The sequence below is a fragment of the Ceratina calcarata genome, unplaced genomic scaffold, assembly GCF_001652005.2.
Source record: "Ceratina calcarata isolate Rehan_Ccalc_2016 unplaced genomic scaffold, ASM165200v1 scaffold449.2, whole genome shotgun sequence".
Classification (NCBI taxonomy): domain Eukaryota; kingdom Metazoa; phylum Arthropoda; class Insecta; order Hymenoptera; family Apidae; genus Ceratina; species Ceratina calcarata.
Genome location: NW_017168819.1, coordinates 1,140,298 through 1,159,849, shown reverse-complemented (window position 1 = coordinate 1,159,849; position 19,552 = coordinate 1,140,298). Strand labels below are relative to the sequence as shown.

The 19,552-nt window shown below is 44.4% G+C and overlaps 1 protein-coding gene across 1 annotated transcript in view; it reads right to left on the bottom strand.

Annotated features, from left to right (window-relative positions):
- Positions 1-13,769, bottom strand: part of LOC108627249 (Ankyrin-repeat, SH3-domain, and Proline-rich-region containing Protein) — an 83,679-nt gene extending 69,910 nt beyond the window's left edge. The window contains exons 1-2 of the mRNA XM_018028417.2: positions 13,086-13,769; positions 9,696-9,751 (exon numbers count right to left, since the gene is read on the bottom strand). Of these exons, the coding sequence (XP_017883906.1) occupies positions 9,696-9,728 (33 nt within the window). The 5' untranslated portion in view covers positions 9,729-9,751; positions 13,086-13,769. The remainder of the gene's footprint in view (positions 1-9,695; positions 9,752-13,085) is intronic.
- Between the last annotated feature and the right edge of the window lie 5,783 nt (positions 13,770-19,552).

Sequence of the window (19,552 nt, the reverse complement as noted above, 5' to 3'; positions counted from 1 at the left end):
AAAATTCGTTGAAGCGGAAGAAGGGTTTGCGTCGAGGGCGAAGCAACAAGGAAGTTGTTTGCTCGACGAAGTGCACAAGGAAATTCAGATTTAATTAGGTGTCGGCTGGCGGGCTTACACGGTCGAGGATTATAAATGAAGTATCGCGTTTCCAGCTGAAAATAGTCGGCCGAGTCGACCGTTTTAGTAGTCGCGGAGTCAACCTCGATTTCGTTTAATTCATAATACGTAAACGCGTCGTTGCCGGAAGAAGAAAAAAGGGACGATGAATACTAGGCTATTGATGTATGTTCGAGCAGACGGATGGTTCCTGGGACGGCACAATTTTAAAACGATTAAGCTTTCCTCTCACGGGCCTCTGGCCTCGTTCGTTTAAATGCCCCGCGACTCGACGGGAATAATTAATTACAACCGGCGCGTAGATGGTGACGATACTGGGACCCGCGGTATTTACGGGATTCCTCGAACTTGTAGGATCGCGAGAGACAAGCTCCCCCGCGTTCTCTCGTGAAACGACCCTTTCACGAGATCCTAATATCGTACTATCGACCATATCGTGTAACCAACCATGTGTGAGCACATTGTTATGTTCGATGCAATTTTACTAATGTTGCACTAGTTTTTCCTATCACCTCTTTCACAAGTTCAAGCAGTATTGTCATATCATATCGAGGAACAATTGCTGATATTCTCTAGAAGAAGAATAAAAATAGGTCAGGCAGAAATCACCGACGAGCATTTCGCGTTATAGCAAACGGTACAGCAGTTTCTACGTAAGGCGTTTCCTGTGAATCTAGAACCAGTAGAGAGGAGGCTACCTGCTTACGCACAATACCGTTACATAGGCAAGAGGAACGGATGAGTGCAGGAATCCCGATCGGGCCTTCATCCGTTCAACGACGGCCGATTTTTATCGCGCCACCCCTCTAATTACCAGGAAGGAACGATAATTGCCCTTAACGCGCTCGATCGGAGCTTTGTACGGAGCCGATCGCACGAAACCATCCGCCTACCTCTCGTGCCTCATAAATTAATTAACTGCGAACGGGCGCAGCTCTCGATGAGCTTGGTAATTCGTTCGTAAAATATTTCACCGACCGTTGTCGCGTTTCCGCTCGTATTGCGAATTACGCACGACTGGCTGCCACTGTCTGCTCAAAAACAGCGCGATTTGAACACGTTTCTTTCAGCCCAGATCGTTGCAAAACAGTTCCACGATACATTCTCCAAGCTCGTCACGAGACCAACATTTAATTGTATTTCTTCTTAAAGTGACACGCGCTTATCCGTTTTCAACTTTTCCAATCAAATTCAACCAAACTTGTAATTTTACACGGTTTCACTGGGACGACCACCGAGGAAACAACGATACAAGAAAAACCCGCAAAGAACGCAGAGAAGAGTGCACGTACGTATGTACTGCAAGATGTACGGCGTGGAATTGGCTCTCCGAGTACAGTCGCGGGCTACAACTGCAATCGCAGTGGTTGTCGCGCCTGACCCTTCTCCTCTCTCGCAATACGCGTGTTTTGAGTAGATAGGTGGTTACACACAGCACTCTCACGACTCTTCTTCACTGGGCTCCACTAACTTTATATTTAGACCCATACACGCGACACGCTTTATTCCCCTACGGTGGGTTCGCGCTAACAAGTAACCCGTTGCTCCCATTGCTCCACCCACGCATTCGCTAATCCTCTCTAGCGCGTACACATACACCTCGCAATCCTCTGGTGGCCGTACGGTACTCGTCTGGGTTTGCGCGATATCGACCAAGCGTACTCGGTTAGTTGGTTGCGCGTGCAGAAGAGGATATCGGTAACGCGACCCGGCTTCGATTACTGCAATTGTTTTTCACCGGGAAGAGGAAGAAGAAAGTTTACCTCGCGGGATTAGGGAGCAACAGGGAATGTGAAAGTCCTGTTCTTTCTGGCTGTTACCACAAGGATCACATTGCATTATACATAAGGAAAATACAATAGTTGTATTACACAAAATACAGTCTATAATTGAAATTACATCTGCGTGAAGTGTTTGTAACCGCAAATTCAATTACTGGAGCAATCCTGAATCTGAAGCTGAAATCTGGTATCCCAGTGCGACACAGTTTCATGAGACCAGCGTCTATTCACGCTAACTCAACGTGTACTCCACCCACGCTCGTGTGTCCATGGCTGCGTGCGTACGCGACCACGTGCGTGCGATACGAGTACGCCCACCGATCTCTGCGTGACACGGATCGCCGGCATCTCGTGTGTGAATGTACGCCCGCGTGTGTGTGTACGTAGTACGCCCTCATACATATTCAACCGCGCGCGGGTAATCTACTTAACATAGGTGCGAGACACTACACTACGCTGAACCTTCGATTCGTAACGTGGATACTGATATCCGTGTTATCGAGTTTGCTAAGTGTGTGTGAGCATCGGCCAATTCCCACAGTTTACCAGTCAACCAGAATTGGTACAATTTCATTTGACGAATTCCTACTGAATGTGATGCAGTGCTTTTATGGATTGTCGAATGAAACAATTAACGCTTTCCCAGAATAGAAGTCACTGTTTGGACTAAGAAGACTTGGGAGATTGATTCTACCTACTTCACAGTGACTTAAGTAAAGATCAGTTGATATAAGACAGGCTGCTTGGGAGTGTCTGCACTTCAGATAACAAATGTTCTGCTCGATGTTATCAAGACATTGAAGGGTATCAATGAGATATCGATACTCTATCAGAAGCATTCATCGAGCCACCGAGTCTGGCATTCAAGTTTACTATTTCCCAGGCACAAGCCTGTCTTTTTCTAATGAAACGAACTCAGCACCGTGTTCAGGATCCCAGGTTCAGCTTTGAAACGACCGGTACACGTTATGGCAATGGTGATCACGATGCACGACGCCGAGTTGCTTGTGCATTGATTCTCCCTTTCGCTGTGGCTATGCACGTTTCCTAGTACTTTATCTCGACCGACTATCGGTATACAGCGTGCATTATAGCACGTGTGAGCACATACATGTACGCTCAAAACCGAGTGCAGCAGAGCAGCCACGTTCGGCAATAGTTGGCCACTATCCCTCTGCTGCGGCTGGACACGTCGCAAAACTCGTTGAGTATTTTTGTTATCATTAACAGCGAAATTCCACCGCTGTACAATCTTCACTTAAAATTCATTTCTAACTCGAGATCTTACTCCGGGGCCGCATAAATTTTCCCAACTCTCTCTGTCATCTGTCTCACCCGTTTCGAATTTTACGAGCTACCAGAATGTGCGCACTGTTTCGCTTCGACTCGCGAAACGCACATTATGGTGATTCGAATTTAAGATATTATATTCGATGGTCTAATTAAACTTGAAATAAGAGATTTTTCTCTTCCAGTGCGAAATAAGTCCTTGTTCTGATTTCACGTGTTATTAGAAGCGGAAAACGATTTTCCATGTTTTTTAACAGTTGAGTAAAATTTCATTCTCTCAAACTAACATTAAGCTTTATGGAAATGTCCTGGCGGTGTGTAGTGTCTCATAGCAGAGAGAAAATATATGCCTCGTGAGGAAAAGAGAGAGAAGGTCGACCAGAAAAGATTTCAGATCAGGATGCAACACGCGAAGAGAGAAGTTCGCCTGTCATTGACTCTGTGTCTCATCGGCCTGAACTGAAAGCCTTCGTTGTGCTCGCCTGCAGTGGTTTTCAGAACAGACTGACAGTATCCAGAAGTTTGGTTTATTGCATGAAAAACCAGAGAGATCGTCGGCACTCTTATAAGAAAAACAGTAATACAGCAAAGCCACTGTCACCTTTGTAATAGGAGTCGCGATATTAAATTATAAAATCAAAGTTAATTTAAATTATTTTCCAATCTTTCTCCATTTACCGTGTAGAATCGTCGATGAATTTACAACGAACTTCTTCGGGCGTCTCTCTAGAAAGCTCCGATTAGAGGGAGCAACAGAGAGAATGGAAAGAGGAGAAATAAGGGGTCAAAGGTGCGAGAAAGTATGTGGGTTGAGCTGAACCGCCGGTGCGCTTCTAGTTTGCGCCGCCTAATTGAGCGACGATAACGCTCGCGGTTCCTCGTCAACATCTGTTGTCATTCATCACCGCGGTACGCGAGATTAAATTACGAGCCAGCCGTTAATTATGATTTATGCGGGGTTGATGGAGAAACGTAGACACCAGTTGTCTAGCTACCGACACTGTCGCATTCAGTGGAACAAAGTGGCTTAGAAGAATGGAGATATTTTGAAGACTATACAGTTATCATTTACTATTTGTACCAAAACGTTATTCAGTATAAATATACATATAGAAACCTCAACGTGGCATAGAGTGGATTTGTGTTAAAGGCAAGGATACAATAGTATCAAGTGAAGTGTGCTGATTTTTATTGACGAAGGAACTGAGTACGTGCGAATGTTCGCTTTTCTCGTCCATGACTCCGGAAGAAATTGAAAGGCAAACGTTTCGATGATAGCTCGAGGAAAGGTGGAAAAATGTTATTTCACAGACGTCAACGACGATCGGAGCGGAAGACAGTTGAAAGTTCGTGACGTCGAATAAAAGGTGCTTAAGAAAGGATGCCTTAAAAGTGTTCGGGGCGAAGCGATCGAACGAGGACTTTTAAGTGACGCCAGTGAAAGGGGAAGCAACCAGTTTCAACCCTTACTTGGTTCCTGTCTGTTCTGTTGTTGCCAATGCCCGACCGTTGCGGAAGCGCCTAAGGGGTTTTTAAATCGCTATCGCTTCCTTAAGGAGGGGTCAGACGTGGTCGTAGTGCGTGGAAAAAGAGTCGATTGACTCTCGACAAGCTCTCGACTAGCTACTTATGAACGGAACAGCATCTCTGAATGACTGCGCGGAAAGAGCGACGACAGAGACAAAGTCGCGAAACGTTATGGTGTAACGCAGGAGGAAGAATCGTTTTTCTCTCTCTACAGTTTGGAGGTATAAAATATTAGAAGGGAAGTAACCGCGGCTTTATTCTAGATTTATCTCAGGAAATCCAGATGAACGAATTACTGCAGAACGAAATGCAAGCGAGGTATAATGTAGAATGGGAGCTGAGCAAATAGAGCATTCAAGGGAGGATACTGTTTTTTCTCAATTTATCTCGTATACCGACGAGTTGCAAGAGAATGAAACAACAGATATCACAATTTCATATAACATACGATAGCAATAATTGGACAGAACATTTCGTCAGTTCGTCTTAGAAAATATCCAAGATGCATGCGAGAAATTAAGTAAGAATTGAAAAAGATTAGCGAAGAAGCCTCACCGCGATTACAAAGAATTTTCGTGTCTGACCGGACTAATAAGGAAGGAAGCCGCAAGAAACAAAACCGTAGGAGAACGGAAGGGGAAAAGGACTATCGTAGATCTGGTACTACCGTTAGTGAGCGTTCACGTGTACGAGGTCTTCATGGTAGATGGAAAGGCGTTCGCGGCCACGACACTGGCCTCTTGGAAGCAGTGCTATGTTCGCGGAACGTGCTCGACTTCCGTCAAAAGAAACGGAGACTCAACTGCATGCCGTACGCACAACTATGCTCCTCGTTGAACTTCAATCCGCGACGAGCATTAAAACCTAACCAACTGTGTCGTAAATCACAATTTTCTTCGTCCATGGGGTCGCGTTCCCTCGTTTGAACATCGTAAACCCGTTTACAGTCCCTCTAATCGATGAGAATTTACAATAATGCTTTGTTAGAGAGAAAACCGACAACGGATTAAGTTAAAGCCCTACTTTAAAGCTTCTACTAACTATTGGTAATCACTGGGAGGAACGCGAATAAATGCAAACGAACGAGTTTCACCAAGTAATAAAGGGTAACATGGAAAAATGTGCAAACATCGCATCGATTTACGTCGGCAACGTGTTCAAACACGTGCGGAGGAACGATGAGTTAACCAAGGTTTATGAACGTAATTGCCTGTTAGAAAAATTAACGGAGCGCTGTTCTTCGAAACTGTACTAAAACGCGGACAAAGTTGTTAAATGGAAACTTACCGAGGGACGTTGAATCTAGTTCTTCTAACTGGAAACTCGCAGCGTAGCAGCGAGTCACTGTGCTTTGGTTAAATCTGAGCAAGCTCGGTATTCATCAGAGACGCGAGATATGCGCGCAAGTTCACCGAGTTTCTGAATGAGAAATAATTTTGTTCCGTATGATATCTTGCTCGTTGGCCGACGAGTTCATAAATTCCGCTCGGCCGTCAGGATTCATAGGTATAAACTTGCGCGCATCCTCAACGGGTGTCTGCGTAATGCGTTTAACGTCCACGCAGACGTTATTTGTCAGGATCGACGCCAAGTCAGCGGGTCAAACGAGAAAGAGAGAAGAACCGGCAACGCTAGATACATCGCGCGTTCATATATCATTTGCATCGTTCGTTGCATAGCTATCCTGTCATTGCGGATTCTCGCGCGTGTTATTTGCCCGATCCAGACAATACCGCCGCTGCAGCACCGTTAATTTATATGGGGGTTAATTAAAGTTCCTCATTGTCTAACTGCTCGCTGATAATTCCCCTTAGCAATGTTTCTTTCGCGCTTTACTCGTGCGTTCGAGAATCCTACGAAATCTCTGTTATTACTAACCATTATCTTAAAGACTTTCTCTTATTGTTAGTACGCAGGCATGACACATTGTTCTCGTTTCGAAACCGAGAACCCACGTTGGTGATTTTACACAAAGGTTATTCAGCAACGCGCATACGTATAGGAAGCAGCACCCAGCAATTTTCCATACACATATGCCCGTGTAGAAAAACGTAGCCGTGACGTGAAACCAGTTTTCCCAACAAAATCAACCTAATCCCCAATGAAATATCTCGCGTATAAACGCCCGTTTTAATCTACTCGCGTCATCAATTAATTCCATAATATCATTCTATTAATTACTCAATCGCGGAATACCGACGTGAGTTACTGTCGATTATACGTCCGCGGGGACAGAATTTGTGTCCGCCGACAATTTTGTTGTCCAGTTACACTTCGTTAGCAATTAGAACCAGCGGATACGAATTGACCACTATAAAAGCGTCCTTAGCCAAGAGGATTCGCAAACGAGTTCTAAATGCCGCGAATATTCTCAACAGACATTTGGAACCTGGTCGTCGAAGCAACAATTACAGCTGAATTAACGTCTACAGTTTTACGTCGTCAATAATAATTAACTTAACACTGTTCATAAAACGTCAAATACGTCGGACCGGTCTTAAACCATGTCAGTTAACATAGAATTATCACAACACGCGGTCGACGCCATTCGCGAGATACTTCAGAAATAGAGCGGATCTTTCTGAATTTTAGTATTCGACTCGAGGTTGCAGCTTTATTTAGAAACGATATACGTTTGTCGTCAGTGACTCTAAAAATATACTAATTTCTATTTCCTTCAGCAAGTCCAGCTATCTCGAATAATATTATCTCAAGTGAAAGATTATACTAAATCAGGGCTTCTTAAACTATGGGTCGCGACCCCAAATGGGGTCGCGTAGCAAAATTTTGACGACTGTAATGGTAACTCGCAATCATAAATGGGGTCGTGAATGACAAAAGTTTAAGAAGCCCTGTACTAAATCATTAAATGAATCATGAATTCTTTGAACATAAACGATTTCAACAAAAAAATGATTTTTGGAAAAATGGTTCTCGCCAATCTTTTATATTGCAATTTATCATGGACGTAAATAAAGCAGGGGATGCAAATATCCTTCGAGCATCGTTCGTTTACCGTGATGATTATTACAATCTCGTTGGGATAACGCGGTAATTCGTTTTTAATTAATTTTAAGACCCTTCCTCGGTATCCAATTAATTTACGTCTGGTTATGGTCACGTCACTTTTCGACGAACCTTGCGAGAGACAATCGTAGATGAAACGGTGTATTAATCGAGGCTACTGAGAAAATTAGGTCGTCGATGGAGTTTGATATCAGTCTGAGTTGGGATAGAGTCGTATCGAAGATCAATGTTTGCCGCGTGATGGGATTAGAAGATGGAACGGAGCACAAACATCGCGTACGCTGCATCTTCAAATAGCCTACTTCAACAGTATCCCCCGATTAAACAGACGAAGCCGTTGCAATTGTTAGTCGATACTTTCTAAGTCCCTGCTAAGTTTGCACATTATGTGTGCGTTCAAATAAAAATCATGACCATGTAGAAGGAACTAGTTGTTTAACCAGAGTAGATCCACGCGTAAACTGTGAAATCCCCAATGGCACGCGCCATTCTTCGGCTCGCTTTTCGAACTTAAATCACGTGTAAGGTCTATCGATTGTGGAGATCGTGCAAAGGAAGAGCAGTGCTAAAGTTAACTGCTATTTCGATTTCACGATTTAGTAATTGATTCGTAGCTGAGGCTCACGACTCGTATAATTTCTCCCGTTATAAGCAAGTATGGCACACTATGGATCTGGGTGACACTCATCCACCTGGTGTATTGAACCTGGACGACCCCCTTTCCGAGTTTAACTCGGTTTACTTTTCACCTGATCTCTCCAAGGTCGGACAACAAATGCTTTTTGTTGTGAATCACACAATAATTGTCGTACAATAATTTCCCTCCAACAATTCTTAAATACTTTTTGTGTTATTCGCACTCTCTCTGCTTTACTACATTTTGCATGCTTTGCGTTATATCCTGGATTTAAATATTAAAAAGACCGTGTGCAGAAGCTAAGCGTTACTTATGACGCTCTAACTGGGCACTAAGGATTTAATACGTTAACTATCTTGTTTCTTATCAAGGTTTTATGCGCATACCATGATAAAGCGATAGACAATTATTGTGAAACGACTGATAACATCAATGGTGAATCGTGACAGGTTTATATACATACGAGCAATGTTAAGGATCGTGAAATTTCTTAGAGTTTTTCTGCGTTCTTCTCACGGTCCGCGCTTTCCTCCGGTTCTTACCCGTCACGTGTTAACCCGGTAGCCTACTTCCTGGCACCAACAGCCTCGAGCCTTTCGAAAATGCTTTGCGTACCTACTCGCCGTTTCCTACGGCACGGTATGCTCGCGAGAAGCCCTATTCACGCTTACAAAGCTACGGGGAGGAACTCGACGCGAGTGGAAGAAAACGAGAAGTCGCGGCAGGGAAAGCGGTCCAAGCGTGAACCGAAATTTTAATCACCTCCGAATTAACCCCGACCCCGTCTTAAAAACGTGACTGGAATACAGGACGAAGTTCGCGGTCTCATAAAATTCGCGATACCTGTTAATGGAAGCTCGGTGGCACGTTTATCGTTGACGTGTACATATGTACGGACTTCTCTCAAAAGAAAGGGTTGTTGAGAAGTTTCGAGTAAGAGGTGAAGGTACAAGTATCGCCGGGATGTGTACGGGGTCAAGGGTTGCTCGAGTACGTGCACGTACCGGAAAAACGTTTCATATCTATTTTCTTAAGAACGGAGACAAAGGAGAGTGGATCGTTTCCCCATCATCGTATTTTAACCTAGTCTACATTCGAATAAGCATACATTATTGGCCTGCTGATTCATAAATTATTATGTAATCAAACGGAGGAACATTTACTGAACGAAATTATACATCATTCATGTGCGAATTCACTCTTATAATAGAATCAATTAATACTACTTGTAGTGACATTTATCGACTTATTCTGTATATCGGCTGGCAATTAATTCGATTAAGAGAACATGCAGATAAGAAAAAATTACTCACCACCTCGGCAACGTTGCCGGAGCCGTCCCTCATGCCATCTCTGTCCGTGCGTCCTCCTGAAAAAATGGTTGAACAGAAAAATTGAAATTGTTGCGTAATTGAGGAGAATCGGTTGGCAATTTAATCGGGTAATCCGTATCGCGACGTTCTCGAGCAAAGAGGAGAGAGATTCCACGGGCGTGTTTCATTTCTACTCGGTATTCGCAAGGATTCAGGCCAATCGTTACACTCGAGTGGACAACGAACGCGATAGACGGAAGTGCCGAGAGTGCGCTAACTGAAATGGCGAGCCGATCGAGCCTCTCGCACGAGTATCATTCACTTTTTCCGCTGCTTTTCAAGGAATTGGCTCCACGTCGGCGATCATCCGCGTTATCCGGCCAAGTATACACGGGCTCCGTTTCTCAGTCACGGTTTAACGGCGACGAACGTAACCGGAGCGAGAAATTGTTTTCGATTAAGAGTTCGCGATGCATTTTTCCCCCGATGAATTATTCAGACGCGTCGCGTCGCGTCGTCTAGTAAAAGTTTCATGCGGTGTTGTGCAACAGACGGGCGTAAATGAGCAGCCAGCTTCCTAGGAGAATGCACATTTACGCGCATACTCCTCTTGACCTTGTATTTTCACATTTTTTACTGCGTCTAGCCTTTTCGATCAACCATACGAAATCGTATCAATTAAGTATGAATTTCACGCATGTATAGAAATATTGAACGTATGGAAAATATAATGAATACACGTTGGATAAAAACTATGCAGTAACCAACCGCCTACTTCAATTCAAGGTTGGTTGGTTACGGATTATCATTGAAAATGAATATATGTGTCGATTGATGAAATATTAATACGAATAGAGAGAATTGAATTTGATTTGCTAGTAAAGATTTCATTAGTCACTCTGCTTAAGAATGTAATCGACTTTTATAACGAGTTCAATCAATTTATCGTATGACTTTGTCGAAATAATTAATGTCTTCAGACCCGAGCGGAAGGTGAACGATCTTGGAACTGTTCCGAAATGAAATTTAGCCTAACGCAATTACCCTCCAAGGTACAATACCGTGTCGAGCAATGGCGTAAGCGGGAAGAAGTGTTGTGGAAACTTAAACAAAATCCGTAAACTGTGGGCAGCGTAGCCGGTCTTTCTCCTCTCTCGATTCCGTCACGAATGACCTAATCACCGCTTGCTAATAACACGTTTCTTTGCCGTGGAATCGAGCGGCGATAGTTGCCTAAGGCCTGCATATCGCAGCGAGTTCGACGACCTCGGCGTGGATGTCGTTCAAGGTCCCGAAACGTGTGGCGAGGCGGTCTCGAAGGTGCAATTTGTGTCAAACAAAACGACGATACGAAAGGCGTTGCTTTTTCTAGGTCACTGCTCGTTATCCGTTTTATGCTGGATTATGCAATCGCGAGTCACTGAACTGTTCATGAAAACATAGAGACAAAAAAAAAAATGCGAAATATTCCCGTTTTGCATAAACGAAGTGGAGATCTGCTCATGCTCGTGAGTCATGAAAACTGATTTTCGGTCGGCTGAAGAAATTAGCCGACGACGACGGTTCTTTCGATTCGCATTTTTTTTTCCGTACCTGAAGTGTAATTTCGTGTTTCGTCCCTCTGTTTTATTACCCTCCGTCCTAAACGTTCTTGCGGCGTGTTTCGGACGGAAAAGTGTTATTAACAGACCGGCCTCGCCGAAACGTACGTTCCGAGTTGTCAGGTAGAGTATACGACAGTTAAATAAACGCTGTCAGCCGCGGCATCGCCGCAAAATTAGCGGCTCCTATAATTTTCCGTGTGAAACACGAGCAATTACCGGTGGAATAGAAATTGCGTTCCTCTTGGAAGAATTCGACCGACTCAATAAACAAAAGAATTTACTAGTTAATTCTTAACTTACGCCTCATTTATCATTTACCCTAATACCTACATGTACTAAAGATGTTTAAAGAAATCAACTTCTTCCAATTTTTCTTGTTTAAGAAAATCACGTTTTATCAGCAAACACTGTTCTGTTTTTCGATGTTATTCTGTTTTAAAACTAAGCAGGACCGTGGAACATCGTTGATACACAACACAGTTCTTTTACGTCAGATCTTAACAATGATTTGCTGAATTTGATGTTAACAATGATTTCGACAATCCATATCCATATTCCTGTGTACACAATGGAAAGAACTGATATCGCGAACGACGTCCGTATTCGATGCTCGGCAACTTAAAAATATTTCAGTGCAATTAACTTTTGTTCTTTTCAGGAATCGATCGATACCGAAAAGAAAACAAAAAACATCTTTTGTTTCGCATCGTGGAATTCAGAGTCTGCCTGACAATGAGTACAATGCTCATTGTCGAGTGAATCTAAAAGCGAGAAAGAAATCAACTGAATTATGATTCGATTTTTAGGTCAAATTGATTTCAGTGCGAGGATTTAAATAAAAAGACAACGTACCAAGAGGTGACGCGAGGATGATTTTCGCGCGTTCGACTGTTTTGAAATAAAGCGCAGGTCGAGCTTGGGACCGACAGGGGGATTTTAATTGAAATTTTCCTGAATTCCCGAGGACAGAAGGTATGAAACGCTGAAGCGAAAGAGAGGCAGAATGAGACAGGGGGCAAAGAGGATAAAAAGGACGAACGGAGCGGCGCATGCGCACGTCCCACAAGAACCAAGATCGAGTGTTTTAAAAACACGCGAGAGGCGACGAGTGGGATTTCAAGGTTAGACGAGCCGAGACACTCTCGAGGTTAAACGGCGAACGAACCGACTTTTCTTCCGCGCCGGGATGAGAATTCGAAAAATGGCGTAAAAAATGTAGCTATCGCCACCACGATCTCGACCCACGCGCGTCACCTAATGCTTCACGATGATCTATGAATTAACTATGCGCCCCCTTATATTGCTATCATTGCTTTTTTCATTGAGTCCGCCAAGTGCGTCTTCCAAAATGAATGAATTACTTATGAAAATGGTTTGAGCAATTTCTTCCCTTTATGATAAAGGATCTTAGGCTAGTTCCATTTTTATTTTTAATAATTTAAATCTTGTACAAACATTAACAAAATTAATGTATCATCATTAAAAAGGAAAATATCAGATTGTATAAATGTACGACTATGTTTCAAATAGAAAATGCATTTGGAACGATAGCAGTACTTGTAACTGCAATTGGTGCCGGCTTTATCGTTCATGTCGAATAAACTTGGCTTATCGTATAAAATTCGATAAGCGGCTTCAAAAAACACACGATAAGGGGAAAACAGATCGTTAACGAAAATGGAAGTGACCGGTGATTCAACCTGTCAAAGATAAAAGTCGCTGTATCGTTGAGACCAACGACCGCTCGAATGCCTGTCGCGTACAACGTAATCACGGGCGTACTCACCTTTTTTATAAACCGGCAAAATTTTGGCGATTCTCGAGTCGCCCGTGTAATCCAGTTCTCGAGGATTGCGAGCGGCTCCTTTTCGAACGGTGTCCTCCTGCTTCGATATTTTGTCTCGTTCACACTTAACCGCGGTGTCGCAGTTTACTGCTCGCTTCTCCCCTTTCACCTACTCTTCTCTCTTCACCTTTCTTTCTCTTCGGCACGATCCCAACCTCACCCCGCACGAGCACAACTACGTTACACTGCGGCACGACGGCACGACCGACACTCCACCAACAGCACGAACCGGAGGAGAACCGTAGGCGAACTGAACAGAGAGGTCGGAAAATCACGGTTCGTTCGCCAGTTACTTCCCTCGTTTCTTCTCGTCGCGTCTTCTTACCACTGCTCGCTTCCAGTCAACGTACGATCCAGGCGAACTATTCTCGAAATTCGTCGCTTTATCTTTGGCAAGGAATCTACGCACGGCACGCATATGTCACTCTCGGTTGGTACCTCCCGGGAAATAAGACCGCACGCGCACACCGATCACTTTCGTTCTTCGTTTTCCTCCTCTTCTTTCGTTCTTGCGCCGCGTATCTCCGTCTGTCAGCCACCGCGTCGCAGCATCGCCGGGACGAGTTTCCACCGCGTTTGAATTTTCCGCTGACTCGAGGAACAGTACGATTATGGATTCTGGCCGTAAGAGACCCGGTATCGTAGCCCTCGTTCCTTTCCTCCACAGATCTCATACGTGCCCTCCGCGCGCGGTCTTTCGTTCGCCGCTGCTGGTGGGAAAAAGTAGCCGGGGAGCCGGAGAGCGGACGGCGAGGTTCCAATCACGAGAAGGGAACCGTCGTGTCGTGAGCAAAGGGAGAAACTCGCGACCGAGTCCGGCTCCGTATCGGCATTATTTTGACGATCACGCGGGTACAAAGCGGCGCGCACATATATTGGATTTGATCGCGGTTTTTCGCGACGTCCACGATCGCGGATCTTCACCGGAGTTTATAACGGACAGAAGCAGGACGACTTTTTAAAAATGCCACGCACCGACCAATCGCGAACACGAATACGCGGAACGGAGCTGAGCCGAGTCGGTACGAGAGGATAGAAGAGGAAAGAAAGAAGCGGAGCCGCTATAATACACGCGCGCTTGCCCGCTTGCTCGTACACACTACGTACAGGTATATACACACAGAAGGTACCGATAAGGGGAGGAGGAGGAGGACGAAGAAGAGGAGGAGAAGGAGGTTCGCGCGCGCGCACACCAACGACGCGATCTTCTTGGTCGTCGTCGTGTCGATCCTTCCTCGCTGCTTTCCTGCGATCAACACTATGCGACTCCGTCGATCGAAGATCGAAACGATCGACGCACGAGACCTTTCACTGGTCACATTGACCAACGAACGAGCATCGTTTATATTTACGCGGAAACTGGCCGCCGGTTCAATTACGTGCGGTACTTCCTCGCGGTGTTTTTAGCTGGAATGTCCGGCGCGAATGGAGTTGCGTGGCCAACCGTCCGTGCGGCTAAGGTAAGTTGAACTGAGCAGCGGCGCGCCTACGGTAAACGAGATTAAAGCTCCGTGCCGGCAGAACCGCGATGCCGTCCAATGAGCGCAGCGTTTTGCGCGACTCGACCAATCGCCGTGCCTTCTCTCACCTGGCGAACGGTTAGCCCAGGTGCAGCCGCCAAGGCGCCATTGCCTGACGTTGGCACGTTACCTGCTCCGACTTCGGGAGGGGAGTCGTGGACAAAAGGCGCAGGGGGGGGGAATAAAACGCGACAAGGAGAGCTTGACTTTCAAACCTGGGACCGACAGAGAAGCAAGGAGAAGCAAATTACAGTGCGGCCTGCGGTCGTGAGCATAAGTAATTTCGAACGTTCGTTTTCACGAATTTTCGCGATTGACTTTCACGATTACCTCGAATGCCGAATTGGAACGAGTACCGCGTGCCTTTAATGGAATATTGGCATAAAGAGGAGAGAATGTAAAGGTTCCAGTGTTTCGCGTCGTTTTTCAATCGCGGCAGCCTCTGCATCGTGCCTCCGGAGACACGTTACGCGAGTAACATCGACGATGATATAGGCAGGGTGCGAGGGCGGGGAGAGAAGATGGCTGTTATCTAAATTACTCTATTTTCTCGGGGGACGGCCGAGATAGATTTTTTTCGATCGTCTGGAACGCCGGTATGGAATCGAGCTGGGTGTTCTGACTGTTTCACAGGGGCACGGTCTCTTTTTTCTTCCGCCGTTCGTCCTCTTCTTCTCTTGCTCCCCTTTTTTCCTCCTTCTCTCCCTTGTCCATGCTTCGTATGGTTGCACCTTCTTTCTCCGGCAACGTCGGGGAAATGAGTATCCGATCCGGAGCACGTCGGTGCACCGTACACGAGTCATATTTAATTTCGTGATACGCATCTTTCCATTAGGACAACGACACGGCTCTTGATGCCTTCGTAGAAGTTGCGTGGATGCTGATCGTGTTAGAAACGAAAGCACCAAGGGGACCGAGAAAGACCAATGGGACACGTCCAAGGTTAAAAATACCCTCTCTAAATTTTATTACAGTACCTGCCGGCCGCGCAGTATTCCATTGCCCATCCGAGTATAATTGCGGTGAAGTTGCACGAGTGCACCCTGTAAATATTTATTCGTCACGCTTAGGTTAACCGTTTCGGGAGCCGTTTGCATTTCCAACGAGGGTATAATCAGTAACGTACCTCCCAGGCAACGAGGGAATTAACGGTAAACCTAAAACCCGGCAAATGGGCGAGAGAATTACGAACGAAAGCGGAACCGGAAGGACTTTTACCTGAAGCGAATGGAGTTTTCACGCAGAGGGTGATTATTCCTTTTAGAAGTAAAAACTCATATAGAGTATTTTCCTCGGCTAAGTTGGCCGTGCATGTATAAGGGTAGTAACGTTTAGCATTCTCACGAGGGAAGATAAGGTGGTAGCGGATATAACAGGTGGGAGCAATATGGTGGCGTCGCTGAATGGAGGGCGTACTCTACCGCGTCAGCGTAGTACGTATTTGTTCATTCACTCGTACCTATTTTATTGTAAGCACCGTTTCGTTCACGGCCAACCACGTGGATTAGGGACATTGAAGATTTGTGAGAACGAGAGATACTCGATATTCGCCCTGCTTTCCCTTTTCGTTCCTCCGTATCAGCTTCGAGCCAAGCGACTGATGTATACAATTTCGTACGCGGATATCGCGATACGTTCCAGAGATCTACACATTTGCCGAAATAGAGCGTGTAATCAAATACTCGTTCCGCCGTGCTCGCTTTTTTTAATCTCGTATTCACCCCCTCCCCGTTCCACGGAAACCCTCAGCAATCGTTGCCACGACCAGACAGGAGGACGGGATCAATATATACTTGTTGAATTTCAACCGTCTCGACTGGTACACGTAACACATAATTCTGACCAATTTTCGAGGCCCCATTTACTCCTTGCCGCCTTGAAACAATCTCGATCGACATAGCGGCCCGTAGAATTTTATTCCCGCGAGGAACGCGATAACCGAGTCATCCTTGACATGAATTCTATCGGCGAATGATTTTTATTTTAATTTTCAACGTGATGCTTTCCAATGTTCGACCACGCGCAGCAGGAGGTAGTCAGAACAGGAGGAGAAGAGGAGTGTTGGCAATCGTCTGGAAACCGTTAAATCGTCCGGCGATTTGCAAAAGACTGTCTTGCTTAGCCTACTGAACTAACGATGCTCCTAAGAGGCTCATTTGCCTTTTACGATAGTTCCTAATCTCTCTAGTGAGTAAGCAAACCCCGTCGACCAGACATCATTGCTTCCCGTTATATTGTTTTCCCTTTTCACCTATCCGCGTGGCTAAATAACATTTACTCAAGGTTTTATCAAATTGTTTCGTTTATCACAACAACGGCGTTCTCTTATAACTGATAATGAAGTGCCATTTCATATGCAAACAGGTACATACGTACGTTTCTGGTTACAAGTCTTACTTAGAACACTTAATTGGAAGACTATAATAAATTATGTAATCGAAATTGAAAATGAAAATTGCAATTTATCCTCGCAGAAATCTGTCAAAGTGTTTTGACACATAAAACTTCTTCAGAATTTTGATGTCCAAAGACTTATGAATGGGAGTGTACACCTCTGCAATTTTACGAATCGTAACTTTCGAACGGGTTCGGTGAATTAATCGGCTTTTTAAAAGTTATGCACCATACGCGTAAAAGTGTGGCTATCTATTCCGTACGTCACGTGACGCTATGGAACGCAATTTACGACGATCTATCGAAACTGTGTTAAATTGCTCTGACAATGCGCATACATAAGTCGAATTATTGCGATATTCCACGCGGAAATATTTTATTTTTATAGGTGTCTTCTGAAAATAAACGGTTCACTGTTTGATCGACGCGGTAATAAAGAATTCGCGAAACGTGTTACAAAAATTCTCTGTAAAATGCGAAGATTTGTATTCATTGGCTAGCAAAAAGAGTCGAACAATTACGAAGCTGGTTTTTTCTAATGAGGTCTTCAGTTGCAGATCTAGATTGTGTATCTATTATTTAGCAACCAAGAGAAAACGACACGGTGGCATGGAGAAGAAACCAGAAGCTAGAAAAACGAGACAGGCGGAGAGAGAGTCGAAGCGAGCCGAGAAGGGAATCGAGGAACGAAGAGAGGAAAAAGGATTGGCCGCGGCATTCAACGGACTGCTATTCGAGCTGGTTTGCATAAAATGCATTGTAATCTCTCTGCACAATGCATAAAGCTCAAGTTTTACCTGCGGGTGTAATTAATGCTGGCCTCTACGTGCAGCCTCAGTTCCTGTGGACGGGGCTCAATCATAATTCGCAGAATGGAACCTCTCACATCCTCCCGAGTTCCGCGAAAGGGTCCGCCGCTTCCTTTTGTATGAATGTGTCCGATTGTAACTCCGCCATTCGAATCTGCACTAAAATGATTGTACTTGGCACTTCCAGTATTTTTTTCAATATATCGCACGTTATTAAAATTCATATTAGAAAACTTAAAATGTGTACTCAATTTTCCCTCATGTCGTATGGTATTGACATATCAGTATGAACTTGAAATTATTTCAGTATTCTTATTGTTGTGTGTGTGTGTGTGTGTNATAACATTGCTCGACAATTTCATATAATGCCATTCGCTATTATTCGATAGTACATAATAGTACGAGTTAATAAAATATCATTTTGTAGAAATAATTTCGATTACAGAATACTATTCAGCGCCGGGAGATTAAATATTGAAATCCGTATAAATTTTGAGGTAAAATTTCGATCGGGAATTGAATGCTTGTCCAGAAACACGTATGAATTTATGCAACGATCACGGCCATGCCAAGTGGTCTCTTAACTCCTGAACAATGTGTCCGTAACGGTGGGCGCGGCCCTAAATAATAGCGTAACACGCACGTACCCAAGAATGAGCGACACGTAATTATTACAGCAATCGCGCGTAACCCGATACCGTTCTCTTAAGACTATTGGCGCCACACAAGTATACGCCTACTACTTTAGTCCTCTCTCTTTCCTTCCTCAGTTCTTTTTTATACGTCTGGTAAACATAGATAAGGTTGACTACCTGGCAGGAGCAGTTTGAGTCAACGACTTCGATGAAACGAGATATCGACTCTTTCAAAATCGTGCCGCGTGCATATATGTATATGTGTATAATACTTTAAACCTATCACCTTAGGTGATTCCTCTAGTCCTTTTTAGGAGAATTGAAAATCAGAAAATGTGATCTTTCGTAACTGTTCTTACAACATATCTGTAGCACCCACGATGAATGCGTAACTTTCTTTTAATCGAATAGATAATCCTATTGACTGGTACTGTATATCAAATAAATTACTCAGTGCATATACCACTACAATCGGTATTTATAATTAGAGAACGGGTTGCAACTTATAACGGGAATATAAGCACTCGTTTTACATATGAGGACCAATGGGAAAGTAACTTTCCCTCGACACAATGGTATTCGCTTTGTATCACGCGCGTAATCCTCTCGCAAACGAATCAACGGGATAGATCCGGCTATCGCTATTTAATTTGGTCGGTTCGCGAAACGTTTGAGCCGTTGTATGGAGGCTTGTTTGTAAATCGGTTTTCATTAACGTTGACCGGATGACATTCTGGTTTACGGAACAAAGCACCGAATATAATACTCGAGAATGCTTCGCGCGTTTCAACCCTTTAACGCGATCAGAATCGGGTGCATGAAAATCAGCCAAACATGGCCAAGCGTTAAAAGCCAAAGTTCAATGCAATGTACGAAATCCACAAAATAGGTACGATTTTCCGCATTGCTCTAGTTCCCTATTATTCGTGATCATAGGGTGAAAGGGTGAAATTTAAGGATGTATTGGCTATACAGTCAATACCAAAAGTTTATGCACTTTAGAAACGCATTTTTTAAAAAGAAATCAAACGTCGGAAGAACATTGCTAA